At 48.4% G+C, this 21,990-nt stretch overlaps 1 protein-coding gene across 9 annotated transcripts in view; it reads right to left on the bottom strand.

The window, feature by feature from the left end:
• The window catches only part of scyl2 (SCY1 like pseudokinase 2), a 27,232-nt gene extending 6,988 nt beyond the window's left edge, over positions 1-20,244 (bottom strand). For 3 of the 9 annotated variants that reach the window (XR_011190115.1, XR_011190114.1, XM_069192820.1), the window contains exons 1-14: positions 19,812-19,980; positions 19,289-19,629; positions 16,763-16,947; positions 15,022-15,179; positions 12,698-12,842; positions 10,133-10,288; positions 9,359-9,580; positions 7,590-7,715; positions 6,588-6,713; positions 5,812-5,988; positions 5,414-5,536; positions 4,210-4,323; positions 2,275-2,407; positions 274-392 (exon numbers count right to left, since the gene is read on the bottom strand). Coding sequence is in view for 7 of the 9 variants with exons in the window: in XM_069192820.1 (XP_069048921.1) it covers positions 274-392; positions 2,275-2,407; positions 4,210-4,323; positions 5,414-5,536; positions 5,812-5,988; positions 6,588-6,713; positions 7,590-7,715; positions 9,359-9,580; positions 10,133-10,288; positions 12,698-12,842; positions 15,022-15,179; positions 16,763-16,947; positions 19,289-19,629; positions 19,812-19,861 (2,175 nt within the window). In the remaining 2 variants the exon portion in view is untranslated. The other 6 variants (XM_069192823.1, XM_069192821.1, XM_069192822.1 and 3 more) reach the window with 6 other exon arrangements.
• Positions 20,245-21,990: the final 1,746 nt, after the last annotated feature.

Consider the following 21,990-nt stretch of genomic DNA (forward strand, 5'->3'; position numbering starts at 1 on the left):
GTCTAAGCAGAAAGCACAGAACCCTGCTCGTGATGTACAGTAGTATTTAGGGTGGCGGGGGGGGCATTAGATGGTCAGAAATGATTTTTTTTCCCCCCAACGCCAGCCCAAAATGAGACTGACAACGAGATCTCCAAGCAGCTCTCGTGCTTTCCCCCAAAGCAGGGCTATTCCAGCTAGGAACACTTTGGGCTTCTCTTACTCCGCACTTGTTTAGAGCCCAAAGGCGCAGGGACAGAAACCCCTCGGACCTCGGGCCCAGCTCCGCCTCACCTGGTTGAGGTTGAGGTTGCCGTCTATGCTGAGAGGAATGAGGTGGGGCAGCGTCTTCCCGGCCAGCTGCTCTTTGGGAATCCCCAGCTTCTTGTGCGAGAACGTGCACTTGTAGATCCCTGTGAAAACACGTCACAGCATTTCCAAGACATCGGCCCCAAATGATTTAAACGACTCTTTCAACAAACGGCAGTTTTTCTTGAACGTTTAACCCATTGAAAACCGTATAGAAATATTTTATTCTAAGTGGTAACCTAAAGAGCTTGTTTCAGCATTTCAGAGATCATTTGGGGCGGAGCGGGGACTCTGTGGCTCAGGATCTGCGCCTGTGGCTGGAAGTTTGCCGGTTCGTATCCTGCAGCCGGCAGAGGAATCCTACTCCATTGGGCCCCTGAGCAAGGCCCTTAACCCCAACTGCTCCAGGGGCGCTGTACAATGGCTGACCCTGCACTCTGACCCCCAGCTTCTGTCCCTGTCTGTGTGTCTCATGGAGAGCAAGCTGGGGTCTGTGAAAAGACAAATTCCTCATACAAAAAATTGTATATGGCCAATAAAGTGATCTTATCTTATCTTCAATTTGCTCTAGAACAGTAACATCCAGAAAGACCACAGGGTAAATCTGTCCCACAGGAAAGAAAATAAAATCCCAGAATTACAACACAATGGCACTGGAGCACACACTCAAAGATCACAATACTACCGCCACACATGGATTGGCTGAGCTAATGGTTTATTACACAGTGGTCAATCTTAAAATACATCACATGTTTGCTTTATAGAGCATCCTCATTAGAGAAATTAATGGAAGTATCAAAAGCATGTCATGTCTTGAATTAAAATTTATTTTTCAGAAGTCAGGTGTAAAATTTAACCAAATCTAATTCAGACCAGACTACTATTCTTTAAATATTCGGATGCAGAATAAAATATTGTTTGCTGTGAAATGATTTCTACAGAGGACTGATCTGACAAAACTGCTTCAGGCAGACCGCCTCAGTGGACAACAGTAATTTGTTTCAAAGAGGGGCCTATTGTGGGACAGACAGCAGAGCAGAGAAAATAACTCAGAAATGGGGATATTCTCAGACATGAGCACAATAAAGAGGCCACAATCGCATATAAGCCAGATTTAGTTTTAAGTTTAAGAAGCAGATCAAAATATATTTCTTAATTTAGCTTTTAGATAATATTTGTCTTATTGCCTGTTGTTTAATTATATTTTTTTTCTTCCCTATTTTATGTTGATACTTCATATTGACATTTTATTCCTTCTTATCACATTTTACCTTTTGGCATCATTACAATTTCTATTTTGATTTCTTGTAATTACTCTTTATGTTTTGTATTTTCAGTTATTTATTTTTTTAATATCACTTCAAAACTAAAAATAATTCTAAAAAAAGGTTGACAAAAAGGATGCAAACGTTTTGTGTCGAGTCCGACATTAGTAACTATTACAGAGCAATATCACATGGCTTTATAATGGCTCCTTTAAGCAAGATCTGATGACTGAAGGTTTCCCCCCCCCCCACACACAGTCAGGAGCTTCTGAGAGACAGAACGCCATCATTACTTGTGGGCTGTGAAGTAAAATAAATCCAGATCACCCAACGTCAGTCTGGTAGGCAGGCAGCACAGCAGCCACGAATCTCTGTGAAGTGATGGTAGCTCCTCACTTCCTCAGAGGGTCACAGCCCCCCCTCCTTCTGTCCACACCCCACCCAACACCCCCAGCACTCACAGAAGCCCCCCGCTCCACAGGTGGAGAACCACGACCACACAATGATTCTCCGATACAATGCCACATTTAAAATGTCCACTAAGTCAGAGCTTCTTCATTTTTTTTGCATGATTTACATTGCCGTTTACTTCCTAGCAGAAAGTTCCAGCGGACTGTAATGTTTTCAGACGGTACCGAAAACAGATGCTTTCCCAAACCGACGCGAGTGAGGGCTGGCGGGCGAGCGCTGCGGATCAGCAAGGGCACAGAAAGAACGTTACCTAAAACTCCCATCAGCACCGCCGGCTCCCTGGAGGGTATCTGCTGCAGGAAGGGCAGAATTTCGTCTATCACGTACCACTTATCAAGGTACTCCAGGATTTTGCCCAGGCAGACCAGGGAATTCACGCGGACCTGCAGAAGAAAGTCAAGGTCCGATCAGAAATTCTACTCAGCAGACAAGCTGCTGGAAGCTGTAGATTAGAGCTCATTAAAGATGTGGGATATATCATCTACGCTGTACTTGTTATGGGTCTAGGCAATACTGAAGACCATCTGCAATAAGTGATGAAGGGATGAAAACCTGCATTTCGCCTTGAAGCAGACTTACAAACTGAACTCCTTGCAACTTTGACATTCCTCCCCAGGGCACTTCCTCTGCAGGCAGTCTCCTCAAGGAAGACCTTGCATTAGTATAGCACCTTACACCCGGAATGATCTCAAAGCCATTTACAAATTAGAGGGGACCCACTGTACCACCCTGTAGTACTGCTGCACCGGGGAAACACACAGAGGCCATTCTGCACCAGCAGACCCACTGCACAGCTGATCAGAAGGAGGAGTGATATATATTCTATATACTCCTTTTTTTTACTGCACGTCTCACTGAGTGTATTGTATTGTTGCATTATTTTGTTACACTGTGCTGTGTTGACTGTGCCAGGCTCCTGTTGCACTGCAATTTCCCTCACGGGATCAATAAAGTATCCATCTAAAAACTCTGTTTAATGTTTCATCCAAAGGATGACACCTCATAGCACAGTGTCCCCAGTCACCATGCCAGGGCACTGGATTTGAAAGTATGGCCCAGAAACAAGAGCACCACCTGCTAGTTCACCAACACCCCCAGGTTTCCCCCAGAGGTGTCCCATCCCGGTACCAACCAGGCCCAGCCTCACTCGGCTTCCGAGATGGGACCAGATGAGGCGATGGGTAGGCAGCGGAGAGAACGAGCCAGAAACAGGCTGGACTCCAACAACGGGGAAGGCAAGATGAGATGAGGCCAGCAAGCGTCGCGGAGGGCCGACGTCACTGTGCCAGGGAAAGCTGAGCTACGCATACTGACCACAGTGAAGAACACACCTTACAGGCTCAAAACTGCATGGTTACGGGCAAGAGGTGGTCATTCAGCCCGTCTCGCTCATTGAGATACTAGTAGCTAATTGAATTATTAGTACTAACTGAACCGAGGAGCTTGTTCTGCCACTTTCTGAAAGCTGGAAAGGCATCAGCTTTAACGACATGGCTGGATGCCTTGGTCCAGGCTAAGATCTAAAAAATATGCCAAATATGGAAGAATTGTTACTTAAAAATTCTCCAGCCCTCAGCAATGCTTTTATCAGAACGACATCTGTAGTACTGAAGTGCCTCCCAGTGTTACAGTCATCTATAACCCCAACAGCAACAGGCAGCTTTGAATTTCCACTCCTCGCCCGTCATTCGGTGGAACACCAGTGTGTGAATCTCCCCATCATCCATTTTCTAAACCACTTTAGCCAGTACTGGGTCACAGGGGACCTGGAGCCTGTTTTGACAAGCAACAGGCGCAAGGCAGGATACAGCCTGGACAGGACGCCTGTCCATCGCAGGGAACACAGACAGACACACACACACACCAAGGCCATCTTTCCCAGAAGCCAATTTACCTACCAGCATGTCTTTGGACCGAGAGAGGAAACTGGAGCCGCCAGAGGAAACCCACACGAACACGGGGAGAACATGCAGACTCCACACAGACAGCACCCCAGGAACTGAGCTCGGGGCTCTGGAGCTGCGAGGCCGCAATGCCGACCACCGCCCCGCTGTGTCGCCCAGGTGTGTGTAGCACACACGCGGTGCGTTACCAATAAAACTGAAACGGGTTCATTTACACCAGCAATGAGAGCTGCACAGAAGGATGAGCCGCACTACAAACTACAGCAAGTTGTCCAGCTCACCGCCAGGGAAGACGTCTGCAGACAGGCGGTTTTAATCCTGGGGATTAAAGAGTTCTTCATGGAGGGGTAATCAATCAGGTTGGCAAACGTGGGGATAATGTTCAGGCAGAGCTCCTGCGGAATCGGGGAAAACCAACATGAACGTTAGTCATTTCACTACTACCCTGTTACCCTTCCTCCTGTAACGGACTTCATCCTCTGGAAAGACGGACTGGTCTCCACGTTCATCTAGGGGTTTCGCAGCGGAAGGACATTTCTCCCACACCAACAGTGAAAAATGTTACAGATAAGGGTATTCTCCAATTACTGTAATACCACATGCAGCTATGTCTTCATATTAGGTCTGAAAACACTTGCGAGATCTGCAAAACCCAGTAACTCTTCTCGTCACATACTCCAAGCCTCCTCTTGGGTTTATTTTAGATTGATGGCTCTCTGCTCAATTTTGACCTCACAGCGTTAAGGGTCTCAAGGGGAGTTCAGTCCGATCCCCGAGTTCTAGTCTTAAACAAATATGTAATGTATAAAAAATGATTCAGGTCTTTCCATACAAAACTCCATGAAAATCATCCAACTTGGCAGCACTCCTTTGAACTTGCTGATGCATAAGAGGACAAAACCTCAGGCAGTCTAGGGGCTGCAGACCTTTCTAGTATTTCATTGATGTCTTTCTCCAATTTACATAGAAATATCAGTTTGCACTGAATTAAGTATCACAATTTCACAGGCAACTGTAACTCAGTGCATTAAGTCCAGTGCAGTAGTGACGCACTGTTATACATATAGCCTGCAGAAATGCAAAACGTAGCACCATGCAAGAAGACGAATGGGCGGAAATGCAGACGAATTATGCAAGTCCTTGCTCAAATCGCCACCATGGATGGAAGCACAGTGACAAATTAGTCACCTGATCTGCCATATTCTTACCTAGAACTTTTACGAATTTTTATTTCCCTTATCGAGTCTAACAGGATTGTTTTCCTCCTGCCTTTTCTTCACACGAATTCTAATCAAGGCTCCTCCTCCCATTTACAAGCCAAGCGTGACCGTGGGGTCTTCAGTACAGCAGTGTGTGGCCCGGTGTCGCCGAGACCACTGGTGTCCTGCCCCACCGAGAGCAGAACCCGAGGTCAAGCTGCTGTACTGAGCCCAGGGCCATGTCCTGCACATCTCCGCACAGCTGAGCCCTAACGGCTGGCCTCACCTGGATCTGGATGGAGGGAGCTTCCAGGGCTCTGTAAACCATCGGCAGGACGTTATTCTTAATATCGTCAGGCGGGGTTTTAGTCAGCAGTAAATCCATTTTTTGCAAGAAGATGAGCAAAATCTGGAAGGGGCGGGGGAAAAAGGGGGAGTTAAAAATGCGAACCTATCGAACGGCACGACCTCCAGCCACGCACATATTGTTTGCATGAAGAATTAGACAGGAGAACAACTTTCACAGAACAAGTCCACTCACCATATTGCTAGCCTGTGTGCATGAAAAAAAAAACAAAAAAAATAAAAGCTAAATGATTACATTTAAAAAAAAGACATTTTTCTTTGTGGGTGCCCTGTTTTATGCCATTAGGACAGAGGCGTGCCCTCGGGGGGGTGCAGTACCTGCACAGGCTCCTGCTGCCGGAACACGGGGCTCAGCTCTGGCAGGATCAGCCTCACGTACTCCTCCTTGGTGCACTGCTCGGCGATCAGCAGCACGTTGGGCAGCACGAAGGGCACCATGTCGGGGTTCACGAACTCCGAGGTCAGGGCCGGCAGGACGCGGTGCACAACGACGCGCTGGACGACACGGAACAGGTCAGCGCCCCCCAGCGCCAGGCCGCCCGCAACACACAGCCACCACCGGCACGCGCACAAGGGGCCGCGCTTGGAGACCGACGGGTGCGACGCGTGCAGGCGGAATGTAAAGCCAAACATTTCCGCTGAAAATCGAAGTTGTTCATTTATAAAAGCAGCCCCTTCCACAATTAACCTGGAATGCTAATGGATTACTTTTTAAAAAGTAACTTTACCAAACTCTGGTGATAATCATACATTACTTTTCCCAAACCTTAAAAATATACATTTGAGTGGTTCAGAGAACAGATTCACATTTTCTGACAGCACGTGAAGGCCGAACGCCTTGTCCGGGCGTGGGAGAGCCCAGCACGGTGCTCGTTCGGTTCCGATTGAAACCAGACATGGCGCTCGTCCGCAGACATAACGTTAAACAAAACATACGCAGCAACTTTGTTGGAGGCTGATTACTAATTAAGAAAAGTAATGTCACAAAACCTGTTCGGACTCGCTGGGCGGAACAGCGGTGGACACCCACAACCCCCACCCTCTGCTGACCGCGCTGTCCAGACAGCCAAGCAGGCCCCGGTCCGGTCAAGTACCTTGGGCAGCTTCGGGAGGATCTTTGGAAGCCCTTTGTAAAACTGCGATTTCTGCAGGTTATCCCTCTGGAATAAGGTGTCGAAGTACTGTAGTGTCATTGCTCCAACGTCATCGAAGAAAGGGATCTAGAAGAGTGACGCAGAAGAGCACAAAGTGGCCATCAGCCATGTTACACACCAACACACCACGAGGAAAGACAACAGCACCGACAGCAAGGTGCAAGATCTTGTTTGTCCAAATACAGGAAGAGGAAATTCATTGTCAAACAGTTTAATCTGACTTCCTTCCTATAACAACATTATTCTGTTTTTAATGAAAGCTTTCTTCCCTAAAGTAACGGCTGTGAATGTTCTGCATACACACAAACATGCTGCTCTTGCCTGCTTACTCCCAGAGGTAATTCGGTACAGCAAAATCAAAAAATAGAAGGAAGCTACGAAATTCTGTTGCAGTGTGTCCCTACCTATGGAATTGCATCACTTTATTGGCCATATACAATTTCTTGCATTAGGAATTTGTCTTTTTGCAGACCCCAGCTTGCTCTCCATGAGACACACAGACAGGGAGAGAAGCTGGGGGTCAGAGCGCAGGGTCAGCCATTTATACAGCGCCCCTGGAGCAGCTGGGGTTCAGGGCCTTGCTAAGGGGCCCAACGGAGTAGGATTCCTCTGCCGGCCGCGGGATATGAACCGGCAACCTCCCAGCCACAGGCGCAGATCCTGAGCCAGAGAGCCCACTCTGTTGAAGGCCGTGCTCCATGCACCGAAATACGCAAACTACTCTTCTGCGCCGGATACAGAAATGCGAATATCCTGTCTTTGAACTATTCATCTGTTCTATAATCTTGCAAATCAATTCCAGCTTCTCAGCACACGTCCACTCCGAAAAGAAAGCCTAAGATGTTCCTCGTTCCCGCAGATGCACGAGATTAGGAAGGCGGTGGTATATCCGCCAGCCGCCCTCGCGGGCCCGGCGCACAGAAGCCACGGAGCGCTGCTTGCCTTCGTCATCTGGTCTGCGTCCGGCCTCACGGTCGGGGTGACGTTCAGCAGCATCTTGGTGTGTTCCCGCACCTCCTCCGGGATCCGGGCCAGGACACTGGGGTTCAGGCGGCTCAGCTGGGATTTCAGGATACAGGGGACACGACACCCATCGTAAAGACAGGAGAACGCTCCGACCCGCCCCGTTATCGTCCAGCTGCGCCCACTACTGACACAAGAACCGCCTGTGGCCCGCTGGGACGGGAGGGTCCCGCAGGGTCATTCTTAGCTGAAACCATGCAGAAAAGTGGATTTCGACTACCCTCGCCCGAGACTGAGCAGAAATAATTTGCCTTGTTAGAGAGAGCTATGATGAGCATCCCTGTAACACTGTTCTGTAAGAATACAGTTTGGCCTGTGAAAAATAAAGCAAATTGATAGCACCCAAAATGGACACTTCATTCAGGTTTGATTCTCTAAACATTCTGTGAAAACAGTCTCCAACATCCAGTCCGTACCAATCTCTTTCCTGGGAATGATTAGGACACGCGAAAACTAAATAAATGGTCAGACTTCACCCATGGGCCCCACGCTTTTGTTTTTTTGTCATGTCACGGAATATTGTGAGAACACTGATTTCTGACCACCAGGTGCTGCTGTTCCTGGCCGAGATGAAGTGAAAGACAGACATCCACAAAGCTGCCCTTGTGTGAATGAAAAAAACACTTCATTTTTTGAGTTGCTCCACACACTGAATTGCTTTTTCACTAAACTCATCATTTGTAGCTGAATGGTTATTCTATGTATAGATCAGATCACACGTATCCTTTTATATCCCCATGTTTTATAATTTTTATAATTTTATATATCTAACAAAACAGTAAACGCACATCTAGAATCATTTGACAACCTGGTAATATCAGAATATTCAACACTGGTGCAAAGAACGGGAACACAATGAGTTATTTTTCTACCAAAGGAAGCCTTCCTTCTACGTATGAGAACTTCTTCGTTTCTTATTACAGAAGAACAAAAAATGTCAAGCTCAAAAGGGATTATGCACCGATGACTATCGGCAGATAAAATAAGTGGCCTTTTATTTATTCACTGTTATGAATGCCATTTTTTATTTACTGCCTTTACGTGTTCCCTGATGTTTTTCTTGTCCCTGTAGATGTCGGAAGTTACAAATTACAGTAAACAAAACTATCTACCGCACACCTACAATATCGTGAATGACCTGCTGCACTGTCAACCAACCACTTGGTGCAAATGTACGCTAAGTTATCGGCGATGAAGAGGAATTTTGTTTTCAGAAACTGCAATAACAAATGGAAAACACATCTGGCCATTTCAAGTGCAACCAACCGTGCAATCTATTAAAGTAAATGCCACTGAACTCGACAAATCCCCTGAACATGGATGGAAGGAAGACTATTATGTTTTGGTGGTGGGATCTACTCTCATTCCGTCTTTAATAGGAACATACGAATGAGAGGGGGCATTCTGGCCCATCTAGTCCACTATCTGATCCCTGGATCCCGGGCAGCCGTTTCCTGGAGAACCCAGAGTATCAGCTTCAGCAACATGCCGAGCAGCTGGAATGAAGCACTGGACACTCCTGAAACTACTTTCCCCACAATCAGCACGGAGGGATAAGGAGCAGACGCCGGCCTCGCCCTTTCACCTCTCCGTGCTCTCGAGAACAAACAGGCCGTGCTCATCTCTCTCAGAGGCTCAGAGGCAAAGCTAGGAACCGGCAGCAGAAAGCACGCTTCTGTCTTTATCACCTGATCCAGCTGGCGGCTGAAGCTTTTGAAGATGTCGTGCTTGTTCACTTCGAAGATGGGCTTTCCTTCATCGAAGACGGCGTGGATGACAACCCCCAGGGAGTACATGTCGCTGGCCGAGTCGCAGCTCACCGACAGGATGTACTCGGGCGCCAGGTACTCAGGGTTGGGCAGGCAGAGAGAGGGGAGGTTGGGGTCCCACTCCTTGCAGGAGTACTTGGCCTTTCGGAAGCAGGAAAGACGAAGACCGTGAGAATGCAGACGAGCTGGATCCTCTACGACAAACACCTCCCAGGTTCAGCGGGCTTTCGAATTGGGCTGCAGGGTTTCTCTGGAACCGGCAGTTCTGTTTGGTGGGGTCCGATGGTTCTCAATGAAAACTGCCAACGCGTCTGCCATTACACCAGGCAGCGGAGAGCAAGCAGGAAATAAAACCGAGAACACCAAAAACAGCAACCACGTCATTTTGCGGCTCAACTGCATGCTATAAGCATTTTGTCTAGATGATCGAGCCCCAGTGGGGCTTACCATGAAGATACTGTAAAATACTGTATTTACAGAATAAACTTAAATGTTCTGAAATGTCTGTGCTACTGCCTCAGCTGTGCACGCAGTCACTTTCAAAGGAATGTGAAAACTAACTAGAACAATGTGTGTAAAGGCATTTTTTTTTGCAGTTGATTGAACGCCAATTCAACAGCCCAGCACGACACACCTAGCAATCAAGGAGAGTGCCTTGTCATAAAGCGAGAAAGGAACAGTGGAAATATTCACCCCCACCTCTTGCTCCGAGGGGTTGGATGAGGAGATGCTGAAGTCGAAACCCATAATTTTCCAGGCTCCGCTCTTGTTTAGAATGATATTCTCGGGGGTCAGGTTTCCATGAACCATTTTCACCCCACTGTGCAAAAACGACAATCCTTCAGAGATCTGGGGAAAAAAAAAGAATAAAACCAAACAGCCACATCAGACCAGCTGCAGCCTCTTCCGAGAGGATTCGGTTAGCGAGACTCCACCGAACTGTGTAAAAGCACTCTCTGGCAGGATTCGTGTTTTAGCAGGTTTAAGAACACGTTCACCGTTCTGTTCTTGGGAGTTTATCTCATATGACAGACAGCAGCATCGTCGGGTGTCTGAGCTAAGCAAGGCTGTCCAGACATGGGAGGCCTCTGAGGAATAACCAGGCTGCAGCTGTAAGACGCCCTGGGGGACCAGTAGGTGGCGCTCCACCCTGCGGACCAGAAGGTCCAGACCAATGCCCCACTATGGTCAGCAGGCACACAGTGCTGCAGGAGGTGCTGTCCTTCAGGTGAGATGTTTAATGGAGGTCCTCGCCCTTTGGACGATAAGGATTAATTTCCAGGATTTATACTGTAAACTGCAGCCACTGATCATAAGTAGGGCTGTTTACCCCGGTGACCTGACTGAAGCCCCTCTGCCTGATCTGCTGGCCCAGGGGCCGCTGGTGCAGACCGGCTGCCTTGTGTTACTCAGGCGGCACTTCAGTGGGGGACAGAGAGGATCTCCTCCTCTATCTACAGCACTTCCGAATCTTTTGAGATGAGCTACTAATAAGTGCAACGTATTCTTCTGATAGTAATGAAATGGGTGCTCTTATATAAAACGCTTCTTTAATGATGCATAAGGCATTTACAGCATATGCTAACTCTGCTTACCAATGCATTTTCACAACAACACAGAAACATGTAATATGCCAGTTCCTTTGCAAGATGGTGTTTCTTTCTGCAGTGAGTCATACAGCTCGGTTTCTTTTTTAGTGATAAGGAAAGCGATTTCTTTAATATGTCACAGGCTTCAATTAAGACCTTCCTGGACACCTGGGTTTTGACACCCACCCAGACTTATTCAGGGCACAGAACGATGTCCTCTCATGGCGAAACAACCTGAGGTGTTGTAGGAGGCTCTGCTAACGCAGCGTTATTCATCTCTTGGAGAATCATGAGCATCTTTGAATTTCTGATTAAAAACAGGCAGATTGTTTTACGGAATCCAAGTCACTTACTGACACTGCAGCCTGGGCGATTTGCACAGCGCAGGCTGTTACTCATTAATCACCAAGCACACATTGTGAAACATTCTGTTCAGATGAAGATTCTCTGGACAGCAGTCTGAACCATATACTGGTTGAACAAGCTGCAGACTCTTCCACAACGTGTACAATCTACCTGCTCACCACAGTGCCTTTACTTGAATTTGAAAGTAGGTCATGCAGGAATAATTTATCCTGTTAATGGATATTCACTGACTCAAGCTATAAGCATGAACATACCCAGAGAAAACCAATGCAAACTCCACACAGCTGGTGCTCTAGCCCAGGACCCAAGAGCTGTGAGGCTGCTAGTGCTCACTCGGTTTGCATCAATTCAACTCAAAAGCACTATCTTTTCTTTTTTTAACTGCTTCATCCAATACGGGGTCATGGGAGAGCCTGAGCCTATCCCAGCAAGAAACGGGCGCAAGACAGGGTGCACCCTTGAGGGGATCCCAGGCCACCACAGGGGAGACACTGATGCACACACTCACACCAGCGCTAGTTTCCCAGATCACAAGCCAATCAATCTACCAGTACAGTATGGTCTGGACTGCGGGAGGAAACTGAAGTATACAGAGTAAACCCAGGGAGAGCACAAACTCCACACAGAGAGCACGCCAGGTGCAGAATTGAACCCAGGGCCCCAGTGCTGTGAAGCAGCACTGCTAAACACTGCACCGCTGTACAGCCCACAAAAGCACTAAATAAGGTAAAATGCCTGAAATACATAGTACATGGTGTTGGCTTTAACAAAAGTCTGCAGTTTATAAATCCTGGAAATGCATCATACCGCTACCCATTGAAACTCTTAACTGGATTCTGTGCTCTACAGCAAATCTTAAAATAGGCTCAGGAGAATAGCATCACAACCAAAGGCAAACAAATTAGCTCTTTTTGTTTAATGCAACAAGCTTGATCTTTCTCGGGTACTCCTTAAAGAAAACTCGAGCTGCTGCTAATCAAGGCCACTGTTAAACCAAGCCTAGAGTTTGTGATGAAGCGAGTGCCACAGAATCAAGACCATGAACCGGATACAGATCGCATTTCTAACGCACAAAGAGTTTCAATTTCATTAGATTAAAAAAAGAATGGTAACTCTACCAACAGTAATTCATTAGTTTGTCATGTCTGAACAACCTCTGTTCAGAAACAGCATGTCACACGCAAGGACGAAAGGCCCTGCTGGCCTAATTTCACGTCGGTGATGCGGATAAGGAAGATGGCCTTCTCTCGTGCGACACAAGAAGCTGCTGTCCAGCTGGCGGGTGCGAGATCAAGGCACTCACCTGTAAGAGGCCATATTTGGTTTCAACGTCGTAAAGCTTATACTCCTTGATGTCTGCAGGCACCGGGGTTGGCAGGTTGTCCCACTGTCCAAGCACGTTAGACAAGCTTGCAAAAACCGGTTCTGTGCAAAAAGCTAAACAATCTCTGTATATAAAAAAAAAGAAAAAGCACCAAGTTATTTCCTTTTATGAATTAACCATGCAGGATTTGACTGGGTCATTTGGTCACGTTATACAGTGTATCAGCCTACTGGAGATAATCTCAGTGCATGAACACAAATGATGACAGCTTCTTTTTATAAGACAGGAGTCTGGACTGCAATCCATACCCCACCGGATTGTTTTCACAACCTTTCATTTCTGTTGCTGTCCACTGCTGCCATTCAAGTCAAAGAGACTGAAATATTACTGAAATACACCAGAGGACAGATACAACATGCATTTCCCATCTGCGACAGCTAAGCCATTCATGCAAAACGTCTGAAAAAAAAAATTAGAAAAACCAAAACTCAGAGCAGGACAAGACGGTTGGAAACGCGTTCAAACTACATTATACTGCTTAAACCAGTTAGGAAAATGACTTGGGCGTTGAGACATCCTTCACATCATCAAGACAATGTGTGGAACCGATTAAAAAAATTAAACTAATAAGCTCTCCTGAAGATAATGAGTACAGTTTTGGTCACCCACTCCATATTGCTGCTCTGGAATCAGCCCAGAGAAGAAGAACCAGATAGACTGCAGGTCTGGGAAATGTCGCACAGTGACAAGCAGAAGGATCTAAGCCTTTTTAGTTCTAAACACAAAAGATTACGAGGGAATCCTGATCCAAGTATTTATAATCCTCAAAGGCGCTGACAAACTCAACCCAGCAGATTTCTTCAGAAAGAACACTGAAGCACAAACCAGAGGGAACAAGTGGAAACTGACAGCATGGGGGCACTTCTTTACACAAAGGGTGGTGGGAGAGTGGAACAATCTGCCCGGCCATGATGCTGAAGCTGATACTCTGGCTTCTTTCAAGAAACAGCTGGATGGGATTCTTATCCACTAACCATCCAACGGGCCAGGTGGGCTGAACGATCTCCTCTCGTTTGTAATCTTTCTCCTGGTGTTTTCAGAAACATTAGGCTAGTTGGTTTAAAAAGCCATCTGCAGGCTTTGTTTTGTAACAGAACCTTTGTTTTGTTTCAGAACCTCGCTTGAAGGTGTAGCAGGCTATAGGGTGAGTGGGAATAACTGATGCATCCTCTCACTCATCAGGAACTCCTCGCAGACTTATCCTTTCATGTCTGGTTCTGTGAGATATCTGAAAGGCCTTTCTTTCCTTTTAGGAATAGCAAATTCTGTTTTATGTACAGAACAAAAATGCTATTTATATGCAATGCTGCAGGATACAACCAAAGAGGAGAAGCTCTAGAAGATGAACCCGTCTTGTCAAGGCTCAACACTCAGGAATCTGAAAACGGGGGTCGAAAATCCAAGCGCAGCAGGACAACGACCTGAACCCACATGAAAGCAAGGGAATGTCCCAGTTGGAAGTCCCGTCGGATAAGCAATTAGGAAATTCACGGACAGGCTTGACAAACTGCAGCAGAGCTAATTCCGAAAACTTGGATTCCTATCAGGTTTCCTGTTGACTTCAAAATCCTCTCGCCCGTGTCCCCCTAGCGCGCTTGCACACCATGGGAGACGGGGCTTCTCCTGCTGCGGCCCAGAGCACAGGGACTTCGGAGACTCGCCTGCCCTGGGCCTTTTCAAATCCAGACTCAAAACCTTCTTCTTCAGAAGGGCTTTAAACTCATCGGTGCCTGCGTCTGCCCTTGGCACCTCCCACTGCCGTTTTAGAACGTCCAATAATGATGTGAATACCAAGAGCAGACATTGGTCACAATGGTGGGGCGGCCAAGGACGGCCTGAGGGGGAGAATGCAATCAGCACACCTGTGAACTTGACTTCCTATAAACTCTTTGCAGCTTTAGCTGACATTCAACCTCCTTGACACGTCACAGGCGTGGGAATGAAGAGCGGAGCGAGGCGCCATGTTCTATCGAAAGCCAGTTGAATCACCCTGCTGGGCACGTCACTAAAGCAGCCTGGGTGAAGAGGCTTCTCTAGGGCCGGGGCCCGAACCCGCAACCGACCCAGTCCCAGCCCAGCGCCCCGGCCGCTCGCCTCGGCGTGCGCAGAGCACAGCTGGCTGGCAGGAAATCCGACAAGGAAGAGCTTAACGGAATGGCGACGGGCGTGCGGAAGGCTTGTGGAGGTGTCACACGATTTGCCCGCGGGGTCAGTCAAGCTCCGGGGGAAACGGCGGTCCTTACCGCGACTCCTCCAGGGGGTGCTGGACGGTGAGGAGGCGGGGGTGCCGCAGTCGGGTCAGCTGCTGGACTCCTCTCTTCAGCGAGTCTATAATCTGGTCTTTCTCAAACTTCTGATACTTGTCTATTATCTTCTTGTCGAAGACAAAGACCGCCACCTCCTGCAACGCCAGGGCAACAAAACCGCCATTTACAGTACCTCTCTGCCAGGACAGGGCCTGAGCACGGAGGGGGCTCAGGAGAGTCACGGGACTTACTGCACACACCAGTCCTGCTCATCTGACTTTAACAAGCCAGTTACTCATGGACATAGACACACTAACACTAGAGAACAAACAGTTAAAGGGCCAGAAAATCAGAAAATGCAGGCAGTTCCAAGAAGGTTTTACCACAGGCTGGACTGCAGCTCTTCCCTTCTAGAGACAGTGCACTAGATGTGTTTTTCCCATTCACTCACACAGTTCAGAAACAGGTGTTTGGAGCACAGAAAGATGGGAACTGGTGCTCCTGGCAAACCCAGCACCTTCTTTTCTAAATACATCCTGCATATCTGACAAAAAGCCCTGGTTCACATTATGAAAGGACAGGACTGAAAAGAGGAAACTGCTACATTGTGTTTTTTTAAAGGGACAGGCATCCAAAGAAATTTCAATTCTCAGAACAGAACAAAAAGCAATAAGGCTTTTTCATTTCAAAGCTGTAAAAAAATGCCGGTAAGAGTTTGTTGGAAAATCCCACAAAAACCCTTTACAACTTTGTCGAGACAATCCCCCACTCCCCGTGGAAATTTACATTCCTGATTGTCAGATGATTAACGGGCTCCAAAAAAACTCACTAGGGGCTCTTAGCCTTGTGTGACGGTGCTCATTTCTCTCAGAAAGTTAAACAGCCCCAGTCCGAGGCAGGAAGTCTGAGTACTGTTAACTACAGCTGAACATGTTAAAAACAGCACTGGAACCGCAGAGAAAACATCATGCATTCACAGAGAGAGAATTCACAGAGTCCAGAGGGGCAAACCGGAACACCAGAAGAACGCTTTGTGAAGCAGCAGTCGGAGGAGCACAGTGCTCCTCTGTACAGGGCAGAAAATCAGTGGGTTAGGGAAATCTAAGCTTGAGTAACTTAAAACCAACATTACCATCCCAAGTCGATAACCATCAGATGCAGTAAAATTGCGCCAGTACATGCATAAGGGAACGTGAAGTATGATAAAGCGGACACGGTATCATGTAGGCACTGTGTCAGGGATATGCGGAACCTATCTTACTGTACTCATTACAGCTTAGGGCAAATGGCTTTTTAAAACTGAATGGCTGCCATCCAGCAGTGCTACTAAAGATCCTTATTTACACCCTGCTCGCGTTCGAAGTGCCCCTCTGAAGCGATGCAGTGGCCAGGCGAGAAGCTGGGTCACATCTCGCCCTTCGCTGTCCAGGTGGAGAGGAGAGCAGAAACAGCAGTATCTGTGTGGCGTTCAGTAACCATACGAAAGGCCTGTTCGCAGGAAGGTGTGGAGACACCACCGCGTGGAAATGGCAAAGCAGTCCAAAGTGCTTTTTAAAACACGCAAAGCCAGACACGCAAACAACTGGAACCGAGACGTGTGATGAGGCCCTTCGGCAGCAGCTTTTAAAGGCATTCAGCCCGGTTGTATTTAAAAGAAGGGCACACCGCTGGTCACTACATAGCACAGCGCCTCTCTCGGGCTTCCCTGCCTCCTGCCCACATGCAATCATCCGCTGACCTGCTTGGTTGACTTCTTGGTGCCGTTGTAGACCCTCCACGACAGTCCCGGTCCGCCGCTGGCGATGTGCCGGCCGACCTCAAACTCCCTGGTCACAGGGTTCCCCATCACCGCGCTGGTGACATCGGCGGTCACCTTGGTGACGGTGCTCTTCAGCTTGTTGAGCATGGACTCCATGGCTGCACCTGAGGAGACATCACCCAGCCCTCAGTCTGGAACACACAGGGGACCTGAAACAACTGACCCCCTTCACAGCTGTGGAACCGCGAGGAGACCCCATACGAGTATTCAGAAGCCTCAAACTGTTCTCAAAGTCAACCCAATGGACCGTTTCAGAATCCAAAGTGAAGGACAACCCAGAGGTGCGCTTACAACCGAGAACAGGAGGGAGCTCTTCACACAAAAGGATGTGGGAGTGGAACAAGCTATTCAGCTTTATTGTTGCAGCTATAAACTTTGGCTTCCTTTAAGAATCATCTGGATGAGGTCCTCGGATCACCAGGCGACGAAAAACTCATCGAGCTGCTTGGGCTGCAGACCCTCCCCGCATCTGTAAACACGCTGTAGCTATTAGCCTTTTGAAACTTGTCAGGTGTGAGAAACAGGAGGTCACAGGCTGCTGTGAAGCCTCTCGATGTGGTTCAGGAGGACAAAGAAGTGACCCAGTGCAGAGAGGGCACTGATCTGCACTTCATTAAAAATGACAGAAGAATACCGGTGGTACCCACAAACCTAAAGAACAATTTTTTTTTGTGGCTGCCCTTTTACTGTTGCGAGAGCTTCCACTGTGCAGTACACAGCACCAAAGGAAAGTGTAGCTCTGGGCTTGAAAGGTGGCTTAGCTGGTGTTTTTGATGATAAAAAGTGGAATCACTAAAACTGTGCTGGGCCATCCGCTGAGCACGTGTATGAGGTGAAGCTGCTCTGTGTGATCCGCAAGTCAACACACCGCCTTCAAGCTCCAACAGGAGGAGAAGACTTCATTGAATAACAGGGAAACCAGGCCTCAAGAAAATCAGGGAAAGAACAGTGTCAACTCCCCTCTTTTCCCCACTCCAAGTCCAGCTGTGGCTGTACCCCTAAACAGGGCTCTACATCTGAAACACAGCGTTCCCACCGCCGCCGGGCTCCATGTGTAGTTTAAGCATGCAGCACACAATACAGGTCCTGCCTTTTCTTTAATGACATTAATGCGGCCGTTCGCTTACTTTGAAGTCCTGTGCATGCTTTTAAATGCTGATAAATTAAAAGCGCAGCAGGTACACCGGATGAGAATTCTTACTGCAGGCCATCCAAATTGTTTAACGTGACCTGAAAAATAAATCGTGCTTTTACCCTTTTAATCTTGTATTTAAAGAGCTTTTTATTTTTATTTTTTGCAGACGAGGCAGGCGGTGGCGAATGATTCAGCAGTGCTCCGGAAGACGAGGGGCTGCAGACAAGCCCCCCACTCGGCCCTGTGAACCGGCGGCACGACAGCGTGCGTTAAACCCCTGGGGTCCCCCCCTCACCCCGACAGGAGGACTGGCAACCACGAAAACACAAGCGCCTGCTTCAAACAAAACACTCCACGGTTTCCACTGCACTTTTCATTCGCCAGCGCAGACAGAAACGGTTCCCAAACGGCAGCTGTTCTCTCTGTACACCCTAGAGCCTGCTGCTGCCTCTTCCAGGGGAGACACTCGGGCCTCCTCTCGCTTGCAAGCCTTCTCTGTGAGGAGGGGACCCGGTTCACCCCACTCGAACGCAGGGTGGGGCAGCTTGAGGGGCATCAAGACCCTCAAGCCGTCAGCGGAATTTAGTTGAGGCATTTAGTCTTCGGTTTAACAGAGAACCCAAAGGAGCGCACCTTCAACAGCAAAGTGTACCCGGTCCCCATACTGGGGCATACATCTGGAAACCCCAGCCCAGATGGAAGAGCTACCGGTCCACCGAGACCATGTGCAGCAGCAACTTGTTTTCTCATAGACGCCCCCCTTCCCAGACCTGTCCAGGCCCAACCCTGCTCAGCTCCTGAGATCTGGACAGATCCTTATATCCACTCCTTGAAACCTTATGTCACGACAGTTATTTCTGACAAGATCATAAAAAAACATGCTTTCACACAACAGTCCCAAAAGGGGCAGGTCTGGGTGAAGTGCTTTGACACCTTTTGAGTTATCATACTAATGCTCAGTCGAGCAGCCTGAAGTCTCTGAGCGCAATCAGGCCCTTTCAAGACAGCCGTGCTCCAGCTATCCAGCTCACAACCTCTCTAGAAACGGGAACAGCAAACGGCACGACAGAGAAAAACTCAAAGCAGGAAACTTCGAAACTTAGCCTATACAATGCTCACATCTTCACGAAGCTTAAATAAGACCCGTGTCTCCGGATCTTGATTAAATCCAGCCGCCGTTGGCGAACACTTTAAATTTACAATTTTCTACTAAAACATCGTAAAGAACTACATTTCGTTCGGGGGCCCCCCAGACATTCAGAAGTTGTAACCGAGGGCTCTGCGGTTGCTCTCTGCTCAGCTGGAAGCACCTGGCGTGTCACCCCAGCCTGCGGACCGGAGAACCGGGCTCCTGTCTCCGCTTCCCGGTCGCCACAGCGCCGGCTGTCCGAGCTCACTCCTGCTCCGGAACCGCTGCGGGCTCATTCCCGTCCGGGAAGGAGGAGTCCAGACTCCAGAAGCCAGCCCGTCCCTGCTGGCTCCTGTGCTCGGCAGCTCAGCTTGCGACACCAGTCGGAGGTCGAGGCGAGACGGGCCGTTTTCCTGAAACGGGGTGAGGAAAGCGGGGGCCCCACCGCCGCGCACGACAGTCCGAACCGATCCGCTCCCGAGCCCGGCGGAGAAGACCCGAACCCGGTTCACGCAGTCGGGGCTACACAACAGCAGGGAGGCGGGGGGGGGGGTGGAGAGAGACAGAGAGAAAGGCTGGGGCGTCTTTGCTCACGCCTGCATCAGACACCGCGACCCGTCGCCGTCTGCGGAGCTGGGGGGTGTTGAAAATGTTTCCCCCAGCCGTCTCCGGGTGGCAAGCCCCCGCCCGGCCCTGTCACCCACCTCGGCGGCTTCTCGGCCATCCCAGATCCCCCGCACGGTACAGAAGCCATCTAAAGCTGAGGGCTCGGGCAGTTTATTCAGCGCTTCCTGAATCCGGAACACCTCCAGGCCCCTCACCTTCGTCGGTGCTCCCGCCTGCCTGTGCACACCGCGCCGGCGGCCAGCGAAACGCTTTTCTGAGAGGGACTCGCGTTCCTACCTTCGCGTTAGGCCAGACCGTCAACGGCTTTTCACGGCTGCTGCACTCCAGTGAGTAATCGACGCAGAAAGCTGTCAGCCCCGGCAGCAGCCACAACCCTCCATGTCTCCCACCACCGTAGTGTACTAACACATACAGAGCCCTACCTGCTTTGTGGACGTCACTTCCGGCAGCAGCCCCTATCTCCGCCCACGGAGCACCACGTGATCAGCGGGGCGCCGCGAGGAGGCCCAGTCACAATGACTTTAAAAAAACGCACCGGTGCCTGACTCGCTGACGTCACCGCATCCGATCACGGGTTGCAGGAGCACCGACGTGGTTCACTGCAGCCAGTGTTTACAGAGAAGGGTACTTTGGCCCAGGTTGAGAGTGTGACTCGTGACCTCCCTACTGATCCGCCCAGGCAGGGCTTCTTCGTGAATGCAGGGATGTGTGTTAACCAGAGTGATCCAATTGCGTGTCCGCAGGGAGTGTATTAAGTGAAGGCGGCAACGGGATAAAACAAGTCAATGCATTGAAGTCACGTCGTGTACAGCAGTGTCGACTCATTACAGTGATCTAGGCCTGTTCAAATTTAATCTGACTGCGTTGTTGAGAATGATGTAAGAAATAAGTAAAGATTTATTCCATGCTGAAAAGAGAAGAAACACAACGTTTCGGCTGTGGAGCTTTCCTTCTTCAGGTGTGTCAAGTAATGTAGTTCAGGTGGGTAGCTGCGTCAGCATGTGTAGGCTGCAAAGGAACAAGTAATAGGTTTATTCCATGCTGAAAAGAGAAGAGAGAAAACAATGTTTCGGCCGTGGAGCCTTCTTCAGGTGTGAGAAAGACAGGGCAGTAGGCAAAGGTAATGAAGCGGGAGAACAAAGGCTGGGAGAGAGGAGGAGCGAGAGGCGGGAGCAGGGGACAGACAGAGAGGCCAATCAGGAGGGGTGAAGTCAGGAGAGGTGTAGAGAGGTGTGAAATGAAACCTCCAATGAATGGAGAGAATTTAGAAGAAAAGTAGTCCGTCGTTAAGAGAAGGGGGAAGGTATAAGGAACTATAAGAACAGATATTAAACTTAGAGCACCAAGACAAGATTTCAGGATACTCATTGATGAGGTTAGTAACTCAAGTTCGAAGAGTCATAAAGATACAGCAGCTTAAAGACATGACACAGGTAAATAGTCCAGGCAAACACCAACTGAGTTACACAGCAGTAAACCGAGAGGCTTTCTAACCTTTCTAACCAGAACTGCATGAGGGGAAGTCGGCTGGTAAAAAAAGACTCATTCATTTGAACATTTCTGTGATTGTGGAGAAGAGAACTGAAGGATTACTGCAACCCCTCCCAAGTAGACCGAAATCATCAAGGGCAGCTCTTCAGGGCTCCTGATGTTGCTCGTGAGGTTGTAGATGAACAGGCATCTTTCTTTCTTCCTAGAATGCAGCCCACGTGTGTATCCAGGGGAGAATGAGACCACGTGTGGCGGTCTGAGGTCCCTTGTCCTTGCACCACGTTGTGAAGACCGCACATTCATACTCTTCAGCATATTTTGCCTGAGTTCTGGGTCTCAAAAACAGAGTGTATTGGAACATCTGAACATATATTGAGCATATACAAATAAAATCACTCAGAACATACAAAAAAAACCACCTAGAAGCTCCCAGACCTCTAAAAGCCCAATTCAGTGACACACAGCCTTTAAAAACTTCTTGTAACATCTGTTTGAAGGCCTCATTTAAAGTGTTTATTAATCTGACGTCCGCGAACTAGCATGTCCTATAAATATTTTAAACATCATAAGCCACACAAATAGGTTTTTAATATTATCTGGCATTGATTGGTTTATTTAAAATACAATAAATAAGCAATGGATAAAAAACGTGTTTGAGATCACAAAACATTTTTTAAGTGTATTTAAAGTGCTTTTCAATAACAACTTTCCTCTTTCTAGTCTCAATTACATTTAATTTCTGAAGATGCTACTTAATTTTCTGAG

Source organism: Lepisosteus oculatus, chromosome 7, assembly GCF_040954835.1.
Source record: "Lepisosteus oculatus isolate fLepOcu1 chromosome 7, fLepOcu1.hap2, whole genome shotgun sequence".
Classification (NCBI taxonomy): domain Eukaryota; kingdom Metazoa; phylum Chordata; class Actinopteri; order Semionotiformes; family Lepisosteidae; genus Lepisosteus; species Lepisosteus oculatus.